Raw genomic sequence first — 12,286 nt, 5'->3', positions numbered from 1 at the left:
TTAAAAGACTATCTAGTATGGAGAAAGAAGTAACAGGTAACGAATGCCCTTATTTTCTTCTCTGCAAATAAAAGCAAAGATGCAGGGGGAGGGATTCTAAAAGATGTGTGTATTTCTGATCACTAGCTGGACAATGCAAGCATCATAGCGAAGGAAAGCATATGCCGATTTTATGTGAACATGTATTTGAATATAGTGTGGATGGTATCTGAAGATAGTGTTTGCTTTGTATATATGTAGGGATCAGAGTTCTACCTGTATCTGCTCATTTTGACCGAGGTCTTAACAAATAAATATTTATTTGAGAGAATGGAAAGGAAAAGGATACGATCCGGTTGTGGACTTCAGACGGACATTCATGCATATAGAGGAGCAAGCCTGCACTTGTCTGGTTTTGTTGCTGCAGATATTGTAGGATCTACACCAACAATTGAATTTAATGTTCTTGAATGATAGAAATGCATCATGGAAGGTGAAAAAGAAAAAGTTATATGAAGAACAAGACCAAGAATAGATTCCAACTGGAAAAGGAATGAACTATATTTTTTGAAGTATTGCAGTAATAATATAGGTTTGGATCCTGGACCTGTTCAATGGGTAAGCATTGGAGCTCCACCAAGGTGGGAAGGGTTGTACATCAACTGAGCGAATAGCTGTTAGCAATCTTCACTTCGTCATCAAAATCAACAAACAAAGAGCAAGAGATATACCAATGATCAAGCATAGACCAATTGAAACATTTAGGAGGAGCATCGAAGCAATGGCAATCACGATGGGAGAAACTAAGTAGTGATGGCCGCTCAACCATTCAGCCCATTTCGTCGAATACCACTAGAACATCGTAAAACAACCACTAATGATTAAGCAGAAAACCAATTCAAACACTCAGCAGAAGGATTCGATGAGTGGCAACTATAGTGGGAGCATCCAAGCAAAGTGATGGCTACTTAATCATTCAATGACCTTTCACTAAACATAAGAATACTTGAACAAAACTATAGTACGAGCTAGAACAAGCATCTAGATTAAGTTAATAAAATCTTCCTAAAATAGTTGATGGATTAAGTTAATGTAATCTTTCTAAAATATATTCGATCCAATGATCTTGAATGAAATATGAATTAGGGCTTGCCGATCATCTTTCTATCAGATATTTTGGGTTTAAAATTTAGATGGTACATCTCCAATATTTAAATCTGGATGTGTGTGGTATGCATAAATTTTGCAGCTTGTTCTCTCTCTTGTGAAAAAAAATGGCACAATGCATTTAACATGTAAATGACTAAACAACATCAGACAAAATCAATGCGGTGTCGTGGTGTAGTTGGTTATCACGTCAGTCTAACACACTGAAGGTCTCCGGTTCGAGTCCGGGCGACGCCAAAAACTTTTTGTCAAAATTAAAATTTTACTATATTTTTCTCCACTCGTACATGTGGATGGTTTCAAACAGGTTCATGAGAACGAAATGGATTGGCTGCTGACAGGTGATAAATATAAACTTTTACATTTTGTTTTGGTAAACAAAAATTCTAAAAGTTTTCCATCTTATCCTATAATTTACTCCACCCCTTGGCATACTCTCTCTCTCTCTCTCTCTCTCTCACACACACACACTCACACGCGCACACACACACACACACATACGCACACACACAGATTCATTTAAAACCTCGTTCTATTTTTATTTTATTTTATGTTTTCTACATATGGATGGTTTCAAAGAGATCATGATGGAATGAATGGATGTGTTGCTTAACACTGGTGATACAGGTGATAATTTGGACTCATTATGTTAGTGCAATGTTTCATTTGAATATTGTATTCTACTATATTTTATTTTAAATGAAAGTCATAAGTGTCCATAATATTGACTCTCGATTGAAATTCAATTCAATATCATTTCCAGCATAATTTGCTGAATTTTAGATGTAGCATAATTAAATTTAACTTTTTTTATCTATTATTCATAAATTGGTTATAATAATAGGAAAAGAGAGAATGGGAGGTCAGTGATAGGAAGTGGGTATGGACAGATAGGAAGACAATAAAAACTTTGAATGCTTCGCTATTTAAGTAGTGGACTTAGAATCATTTGCTACCAAAGCACAGGGCAATAAATTTAAGTAAATAAATCAAATTAAGGCGGCAAAACAGAATGATTTTTTTCAAGATGCCTACATCCATTGGCGGAGAGAGAGTATTACTGTTTCTAATGACATTACAAAGTTAAGACGGGTATCAAAGAACCCTAACTATTTGCTGAGGCACCTAAACTTGCTGGCACAACCCGATGCAACCTAGTTTAGGGTGGAGTTATCCTAGTCGAGTCGGGTTTGTAGAGTTAAGTTGGGATGTGCCATGTTAATTAAGTTAAATCAGGTTGAATAGGAACTTTAAGACAAAAGAGCAAATTGAGACATTTTTGTTGGATTATAATTGTTGAATTGAGGTGTTGTTTAGAGGAAGAAAATGGGCAGCTTGAGACTTTTTCCAGCCAAACCCAACAGAGAGATTGGAACACAGCTAGAACATTACATCAAATAGCAGATCTCACTAATACCTGTTGTGTGATAAAAAAAAAAAAAAACAGCAGGTACTACGATCTTGTCATGCTCCACCTCTCAAGCAGATAGGTGCTCTATATCTCTTCTTATAAGGAGCAGTTTCAGCCCACGCCACCTTTATTGTAGCATATCGGACGGTCAATAAATCCACTACGTGAAGAAAGTTTTCAAGCCAAAGGAAAAGCTATGGCATAGATCAAACTGTACGTCTCTTGACTAAGTGTGTACTATGGCCTTCTCTTTTGTCATTTCTAGCCATTCTCTGACTTCAATCTAGGTTGAAAGAGGCTTTAATTTGGATCTGATCGGGCTTACAGATCCCTTCTAGACCAAGCCATGCATGCTAAATTTTGTGGTTCCTATAACGATGTTACTCGGATGGCAAATTATGCAAGTGATGAAGTTGTTGCAGTAAGCTCATGTCCTCTCTCATTATAACTCAACCAGCCATCCTGTCACATGCTATAGCCACTAATGGATTTGGACACAATTGTGCAACAAAATGCCATTGTCACGGTCCTCACACCTTCCTTCACCAATCAAGACCCTTCTGGCTTCTATCATCATAAGGTATTGGGCTATCTTACCAACTAGGATTCCTACTATCATTATCAAACAAAATATGACAGTTTGTTTAAGAAGGAAAATAAAAAGAAAAGAGCGATCTACAATTGCTGAATATCTATAGTCGAAGCATGGACTGTGATGGTTAGCTATATGTCATAGTCCTATGCCGGTTGATAAAAGGGTGCCATATGGGTTTATAAGTCTAGGTCAAATCTCTGCCTAATAGTTTAAGCATTTTAGATTGTGAATTAACTGATGTACATGCAGCTAGTACACAACTGACAACTCTCGCATATTTTGAAAATAATTAGGCCGAGCGCGCGCGCACGTGCGCGCGTGAGAGAGAGAGAGAGAGAGAGAGGTGCCCATGGACAAGATCTCTTGTGGGGTGCCAACTATTGTCTTCCATCACCTTGGGAGATCCAATGCAAAGAGCGGTGGCAGCGAGCATATGCCTCAACTTGTCTATTGAAAAGATCCGTCGTCTGTCATCCCTTGTGTTGAGTGGCACAAGTGGTACTTGGTTTTAAGACAAGAAGACAGCCAAGCCTCCTCAAGTCTAATTCAAGGATGAATATGAGAGTGATAATTAAGGATCCTTTATAATTTAGATTGAATACACTCCTTTTTGTCTCCATCTCTTTTTATAAAATATATTTTAATGGACAGACATGAAGGCAATCAAGTCCATCAGAAATTATGTGGTCCTTATATGTATGAGCCATATTATATACGTACTCAATCCACTTGGCACATATAATTTCCAACTTCTCCTTCCATAGGTTGTGAACTTGAGTTTTTCTTGAGGGAAAGGACAATTGCCAACTTGATTTAGAAGGATATTTGTATGCGCAAAAGAACTGAACTTTCCTTCAAAAAAAAAAAAAAGGATAACACTTGAACCTAACCTTCCTAGCTAGTAGTATATATATTCTATCATGCTAAATAAACAGAAAACCTGTCATAATTTTCACATACATTTTATTGTTGGAGAGGCATATATTCTGATGAAACAATCTTACCTGTAACTAGGAACCTGAGTCAAGGGGTTTAAAATGGGAGAACAGAAGAAAAAATATGGTAATCAACATACCTTAACCCACTTAGTTTTTTTCGTATATACAAATTTCATAGAAGGGACCTGCCCTAGAACATTGGATACTGAAGGCTAACTAAGAAAAACTAGCCCCTTTCGGTTCGATCATTGCATAAAAGAGGACAGGTCCAAAACGTTGGATGCCGCAACATGTTGGTTGAGGAGAGAGCTTTGCATCCATGGAACCGATGCTGCCCTAATTATTCCAGGTCTTGGAATCCAAACCAAGTAAATTGACATATAGTTTGAACAACTTCCCAAAAGTTTAAACAGCCTATCAACTTTTGTTCCTTCTGAATTATTTCTCCATTTTGTCTCAACCCATTTATTATTTCATAGGAACAACTAAAATAGAGAGGGAGTGAGATTGCAGCCATATCACCACTAAATAATAGCACTTCTTTTCTTAAAAAAACATATGCTTAAATGTCAAAGAGCTGAAATGTTTGATCAAGGTTGCTTTCATGCAGCCACCTTCCTCAAAGGAAGAGTGGTGCTGAGTTAAAGGCCCATCTGCTTTTCTGTTAATGGAGTTTGTATAAAAGCTTAAGCCATCCAAAGAAAGGCCGCACTCTCTATCATTTCTCTTGCAGAGCTTGTACAGAGGGGAAGCAAGAGGAGGCCATGGCATTGCAAGGTACAGTGATTCTGACTCCAATCTATCTAACGACTCATAGAAAAGTACCAACACTGTCTACTGACGGCTTGTTGCTTTGTTTTCTTTGCAATGTAGCCCATGCCTCTCGTCCTCTTGCGCTCTCGCTTGCTGAAGCCTTCGAGCTCGTCTTCTCATCGGTCGGGAGCGTTGTGCCGGACCAAATTGGATTGATATGGCTGCAAGTGAGGGCAATGGTGCTCGTGCCGGTGGTAAGGGTTGCGATCATCTTTTGCCTGATCATGTCAGTGATGCTGTTCATTGAGAAGTTCTCCATGGGGCTCGTTAGCTTCTATGTTAAGGTCTTCCGCCGGAAGCCGGAAAAGATCTACAAATGGGAGCCCATCAGAGAGGACGAGGAGTTGGGAACTCTGGCTTATCCTATGGTCCTCGTACAAATTCCCATGTACAATGAGAGAGAGGTAATCTGCCACCTTTGAACCGTCCATGACTTAAAGATGCATGCGCAGATGTATATATGTAGGTGTATAAATGTGGAACATACTTATGTACATTTATACACCTTATATGCATATAGTACACACTCACACACATATATAGATATACATATATATATACATATATACATATATACATATATACATATGCATACATACATATATATATATATACACACACATATGCATACATATATATATATATATATATATATATATATATATATATATATATATATATATATATAAACACACAAAGACACACACGTGTGTATGATATATTAGATATCATATATGGTATATATTGTTTATTATATATTTTGACATAATGAATTGTTTTTAAATTGGAAAGCAGAGAAATCTGAGCATAAGTCAGTAGATAAGTGAAGAGTGAAACAGGGTTCAACATATAGATAGTCACAGGAAAAGCAGTTGACTATAGAAAATAAAAAGGATACAAAGAAATGGTAAGCCATGAAACAGATTGAATCAAAATAGATAAAACATGTAGGTAGGTTCCTGTAATTCCTACCCTTTTTTTGACTTAAAAAAAAAAAAATGGTTACTACAGTACCTACACAGTTGTGCATGTGTGTGTAGTTGTTGATGTGTATGTGAAGTGTAAACTAAGAAAAATAATCAGGTGAAGAAGAAAAAATCATTTTCTTGTCATTGTAACTGGAACATTTTCCTTTGCATGAACTCCCTGTTGGAGATATTCTGTTTCTCCTTCATTTTCTAATAACATTCCACATCTTTCCTCTTCACCGAGAATTTGAAAAAGAAAAATAATGGTTCCCATTTTTTTTTTTTTTAAAAAAAGAGAAAGGCCTGCAGTAAACTATTTCTTTTGCCTTCTAGTAGAACGCTACATATGACAACAGCTACAACTCAATATGGCCAGATATTGACTAAATAAGCTCTGAAAAATGCTGTTTAAAGCTTTGTAACTCAATGATCAAAGCTCAAAACGAAACCCTTATGTTCTAATATCCCATAATATATTGACCATACTCCCAGAAAACACTAAAAAGAGACAAGAACCTTGCTAGTGAGTTTTATTGCCTCATTTCAGAAAAAAAGGTACCGCAACAATATTGCCTCATTTCATCTTGCAATCCTATATTCAATGCTGAAACTGAGTTTGAGGGCCTTGAATTTTTGTATTCAAGATCTTATATCCTTAAATTTTTTTTTTTTTTAACAAAGAAACTAATGCTAATTAGACTTGGAAACTAACCTTGTTAAGATAGTAATTTCGTTATTAGATTTTCATTTTTTTAATAGCTTTCATATAACTTCTACTATTTGCTAATTTTGGTTCTGTGAGCTTTCTGCAGGTCTATCGGCTATCGATTGGAGCTGTATGCAATCTTGTGTGGCCATCTGATCGACTCATCATACAAGTTCTTGATGATTCGACTGATTTAACAATCAGGGTTTGATTCTCTTCCTTTATTATCTCCTTTCTTTCTTTCAAACCCTTAGTATTTAGCTAGCATGGATACTGTTATGGTGCAACCTCATGAATTGGTATGCTGAAAGATTTTTCAGTTGAAAAAAAGCATTGTTTAGCAAAAATTAGATACGTATGATTTATTTTCACTATAGAGGCTAATGACTTTGGTATATTAGTTGACAATTCTTTAATGTCCTTGATGAATAGAGAAACAGAGCTATGCTTCAAAAATTAGATTGAAGAACCAAGCATCAAAATGGATTTATAGGAACTACCATATGGACACTAGAGTTCTAATTTCTTTTTTAAAAACTTATTTCATTTACAATGATGCTTAGATTTTGATTTTATGTAGGTTACTATCACCTGTTAATAGATCATCAAGGATATGGTTACAAGTGCCCATGTCCATTGCCATAAAAACAAGTTAAATTTATTCCAAAGTACATTGAGGTGAAGACAACCCGTAATGTAGGCAAAACTTAATCTTTGGTTCCTCATATTTCTGGGAACCAACCAATTGTATTAACTCTAGTATAATTGGCAAACTGGCCTATAGCCTGGTGGTTGCACTCCACCACATGCATGGGAAGACAATCTGGCTTCTAATCTTGGAGTTTTTGTTAAGTATTTAAATTACATAATTCTAATATCATTATTCTCACCAGAAATGAAAAATAAGAAACTAATATAGCTTGTTTTATAATTTCACTACCCTATCATATTTTGCCCCTAAAAACCTAGTATAGCTATATAATTTGCCTTCTACTCCCAGTTTCTTTCTCTGTTTGCCTTCCTAATTTATCCAAGTATCAGACAAGAATGTAGCCAGTAGCTCATGACAAAAAAACAATCTTTAATTCTAATTTAGCCTACCTAGCAGGGCTGGTTTCCTTAAGATGAAATGCTACCTCTGGATAATTTAGAATCTATATACCAAATACATATACCCTATGCAAATTAATTCACTAGTTAAAACCATTTTCATTTTTCCCTCAATTCTTTTGAAATTAAAGACATGTTCTCACCTCATTGTTAATCTCCAGCGAGGAACAAAAACACAAGTCTTGTGGACCAGCCATAATCCCCATGCATCCTTTGCTTATTATCAGACACTATCAATGTGGACAAGCAAACCAATTTTCAAAAACCACATATGGACTAATGATTTACTCAAGTCGAAATGCCTATGTTTTTGGAGAACTTGGATGCATGGATGCCTGGCCAAACAACGGGGTGAAGGTGGGATCAAATCCAAGTCTCTTGTATACGAGAGACTTCGCTAACTCTGCAAGTTGAAACTCGATATCAGAAAACCTGCATGTGATATCGTTTTACCTTAATAATGTATTTATTAATCTAATTTAGAAATCACCTGAGACAAACTATTAGCTAGTTTCATAATTCAACTTTAAGATGAAAAAAAAAAAAATCAACCTTAAGCGAAGCCCAATTTTTAAAATTCACTCATGGATTTTTTAATCTAATGAACATTTTCTATCTATTTAATATCGGTATATGCATGAGATTTTATTTTTTTTTGAGTTGCAGGATATGGTGCAGAAGGAATGTGACAAATGGCTAGGAAAGGGAATAAATATACATTATATATCAAGAGATAATAGAAATGGATATAAAGCTGGTGCAATGAAAGAAGCAATGGAGATTGACTATGTACAACAATGTGAACATGTTGCAATATTCGATGCTGATTTCCAGCCTGCATCTGATTTTCTCATACGAACTGTCCCTTTCTTGATGAACAATCCCGAAATTGCTCTTGTTCAAGCTCGATGGAAATTTGGTAAGCTTATGGAATTATAATTGCGACAAATTGAAATTATGATTTTCCACCTAACAGATGCACTAGGAAAAATTACCACATGAGGTTTTCTGTGTGTGGTTTTTTGAATTGCACTCTTTGTGAGGCATCATATATGGAGTAAGCACGACATCTGAGCATAGTAGTGCATAGGACCAAACCCTATAATCAATTAGAAAGAAAAACGGATATAAAGATAAACTTACAACTAATACATCTAAAGAAAAATTATATATTTTTTGTTCTTGTAATCTTTCCCTGCTCTTTAATGTTCTATGATGATGCTTAATTATAATTGGTATCTTGTGAAACAGTGAATGCTGATGAATGCCTGATGACAAGGATACAGGAGATGTCATTGAATTATCACTTCAAGATTGAACAACAATCTGGCTCATCAACTTTTGCTTTCTTTGGTTTTAATGGTAACTCTTATCATGCTTGAGACAATCCCGAAGTTGGAAAATAAACTTCTTTCTTTTGGTCTTTTTGTCCTTTCTTTCTGGAAAGTAGTCATGTTAAAGATAATCTAAATGGTATAGAAGTTAATGGCTAAAATTTCACATGGTACAATTGGAAATTGAAAGAGAAAGAAGATTCCATTAGAGTGACATTAAGAGATTTAAATTAAAATGTATAGCTAAGAACTATTTCTGTATGGTTTCTCAAAAAGGAACTATTCTGCGAGAATATGCATCAACGGATCTTCTTTTTCTCTTTATAATAATGAAAACCGGCGCTCAAAGAGGATGATCCTATATATACCACACAGTGGATGCATATTCTAAACATTTCTATTTTATATATTCTGACAATATATCCATGAAATGATCTTTCTTTGGCATCAATCCTCCAGTATTTAACTTCAACTCTATAACTTTGGCTTCTATTAGTATAATGAAAATATCAGTGAAATACTGGCATAAAGCAGTTTCAGTAATGTTTTATCGCTAAAGTTATTATCTGAGATAGCCCTAAGACCTATGAAAAATTAGCAACACCCTTATGCAAACCTATTAAGGAAGGAAGCTTTTCTGTGATTGTTCAAATATAGGGACTGCTGGTGTTTGGCGGATCCAAGCTATTAATGAAGTCGAAGGTTGGAAGGAACGAACAACTGTAGAAGACATGGATTTAGCTGTTAGAGCATCTCTGGCAGGTTGGAAATTTGTGTATGTTGGTAACGTTAAGGTAATCATATTAAATTTTTATATGAACAATAAACTCACAGCTGCTTGATTCTGAAGCGTCTTTTATGCTTCCATATACTTAAAAGTATCTCATATCAAATATGTCTAATATTGCAAGACACCTTTTTCACATAAGTTGCAGATTTCATCTACCTCCATTGCTCTTGTCACATAGGTTAAGAGCGAGCTGCCAAGCACTTATAAAGCTTATCGCTTTCAACAGCACCGTTGGTCTTGTGGACCAGCAAATTTGTTTCGGAAAGTGGCGATGGAGATAATAAAGGCCAAGGTGAGTCGTAGATTGCAATAAACATCATGCATGAGGAAGTATTCATATGCTTCAAGAGACCTGCACTTGGCTATATGTGTAGAGAAAGAAACTTAAACTTGCTGATTCAATGCTGAATTGGTATTTACCCGATTCATCGATGCAGTTTTAGGCTAGCAGCCCATGCAAGAAACTAAGATTTAAATGATGGTGAATGCGGAGCTGGTATAACTGCTTTTTTTTTTTTGGTGCTGCAGAAAGTACCTCTTGGGAAGAAATTCTTTTTGGTCTACAACTTCTTCTTTGCTCGGAGAATTATTTCTCATAATGTTACCTTCTTTTTCTACTGCGTGGTGATTCCGGTATCTGTTTTTTTCCCTGAAATTCAAATTCCAAGGTGGGGAGCAGTTTACATTCCGACAGCCATTACACTTCTCAATTCAGTTGGAACTCCAAGGTTTGCAACTTCTTCAATTCTCATCTAAGTCCACTTATTAATCAAAACTATTTCCATAAATTGAAAAAACTATTTCTTTTTTTTTTTTTTTGAGTTTACCAGCAAAGGATAGCTCTCTCATGGATTCAGAAATTTAGATAGATAAGGATCACAAAAAGTCTTGCCCAAGTTGTCAAAACCTAACAATATTGTTTGGTTGCACTCTCTTCTCTGACAAATCTCGATCTTATTATATCTTGTTCTCTGTTGCAGCTCTATTCATCTAACCATCTTTTGGATCTTATTCGAGAATGCCATGTCTTGGCATCGATGCAAAGCAGTCTTCATTGGTCTAACAGAAGCAGATAGGGTTAATGAATGGATTGTCACTGAGAAACTCGGGGACATGATGAAGGCAAAATCAATTTCCACAGTAGTTAAGAAGTTCGGAACCAAATTCTGGGAGAGGTATTTTATTACCATCTTGCATTTAAAACTAATGCTCACTCTCCCAAGCAGTTCATTTGCTGGTAGATTTTTAAAATTTAATTTTTCTTTTAATTTTGTGAAATATAATTAAATAGGATGGACTATGCTCCTATCAAGAGGAGAGATTATCTACTTCTCATGATTCCAAAATTAATAATGAACCATTTAAATGGAAGATCCCACTAATAATTTCTAAAAACTAAATATCGCATATTTTGATGGTCTGTAATTTATGCATCATGTGGATACAAAAATTAATAGTTTTCATTGTGCTAGTATACTAAATTATATGATAAAGTATTTAAATTGATAATCCAGCTTATTAATGATGATCTAAATATATTAATATATACATATATATATATATATATATTAAAAAATATGGTATTTCATAATTTTAGTTATTTATTTTTATATTTACTTGATGCATAAGATAAAGATTATTAAACACTTGAGTTTTTAGTTTTTAAGCTTTTTTTAGTACTATGGATCATACTCATCTTGAGAGGAGCAAAATCTATTTTTAATTAAATTAGCATGGTTAAGGATAATAAGACAAAGATTCACTTCACACTTATTTAATCTTCAATTGCATTGCCCTTTCTTTCAGATTCCATTTCGCGGAGATTGCAATTGGAGTGTACCTCATACTGTGTGCTTCCTATGACTACGCCTTCAATACCGACCGCTACTTCATATATATCTTCCCACTGTCTCTCTCCTTTCTTATTATGGGATTTGGTTACGTTGGTACCTTTGTCCCTGGAAGCAAGTAGTTGAACATAACCAGGACTCCAAAATTATGCACTAGCCTAGTGATATCCTCTTCTTCAAGCTACTCCCAGCAAATTCTTTTATGCTTCCACCATTCCATGATTTCATTGGATTTGTCAATGTGTATAATAAAAGGGCACTTCATAGCTTATGATGAAGCATTCAGCTCATATCATGAAACTTCTTGTAATGAAAGCATACATAATGGGAAAAAAATAAGCCAAATTGCTCTAGATAACAATAAAATTAAGGAAGGACAGGATGAGGGGAACGAAGTGATACAGAAAAGTACTCTGCGCAGCAATAAAGACAAGAACAATTCTTTGGTTTATTATGAGTTGGTGTAAACTTCATTCTGATGAATATTAATCACTTGATTACATGTATCTCTCTTATTATGTTAATGAACTATTGATATTGTTTGAAGAATGGAAGCGAGTTTGAAAAGTGTCATTGGTATTATTTTTGCTCTAATAGTTCTATAAATAGAATGAATAAATTTAGT

The 12,286-nt window shown here is 35.1% G+C and overlaps 1 protein-coding gene and 1 non-coding gene across 2 annotated transcripts; both read left to right on the top strand.

The window, feature by feature from the left end:
- Positions 1-1,309: 1,309 nt before the first annotated feature.
- Positions 1,310-1,383, top strand: TRNAV-AAC. Its single transcript has one exon. It is a non-coding gene; the product is annotated as a tRNA-Val (tRNA).
- Positions 1,384-4,974: 3,591 nt separating this feature from the next.
- LOC103705244 (glucomannan 4-beta-mannosyltransferase 9-like) lies at positions 4,975-12,210 on the top strand. Its single transcript, XM_008788896.4, has 9 exons — positions 4,975-5,307; positions 6,684-6,782; positions 8,354-8,606; positions 8,939-9,049; positions 9,679-9,815; positions 9,990-10,103; positions 10,340-10,539; positions 10,792-10,986; positions 11,618-12,210. Exons 1-9 carry the CDS (start codon positions 5,080-5,082, stop codon positions 11,781-11,783), a joined length of 1,503 nt encoding a protein of 500 aa, XP_008787118.2. The 5' UTR covers positions 4,975-5,079; the 3' UTR covers positions 11,784-12,210.
- Positions 12,211-12,286: the final 76 nt, after the last annotated feature.

Source organism: Phoenix dactylifera, chromosome 6 (assembly GCF_009389715.1).
Source record: "Phoenix dactylifera cultivar Barhee BC4 chromosome 6, palm_55x_up_171113_PBpolish2nd_filt_p, whole genome shotgun sequence".
Classification (NCBI taxonomy): Eukaryota; Viridiplantae; Streptophyta; class Magnoliopsida; order Arecales; family Arecaceae; genus Phoenix; species Phoenix dactylifera.
This window is presented reverse-complemented; position numbering and strand designations above follow the sequence as displayed.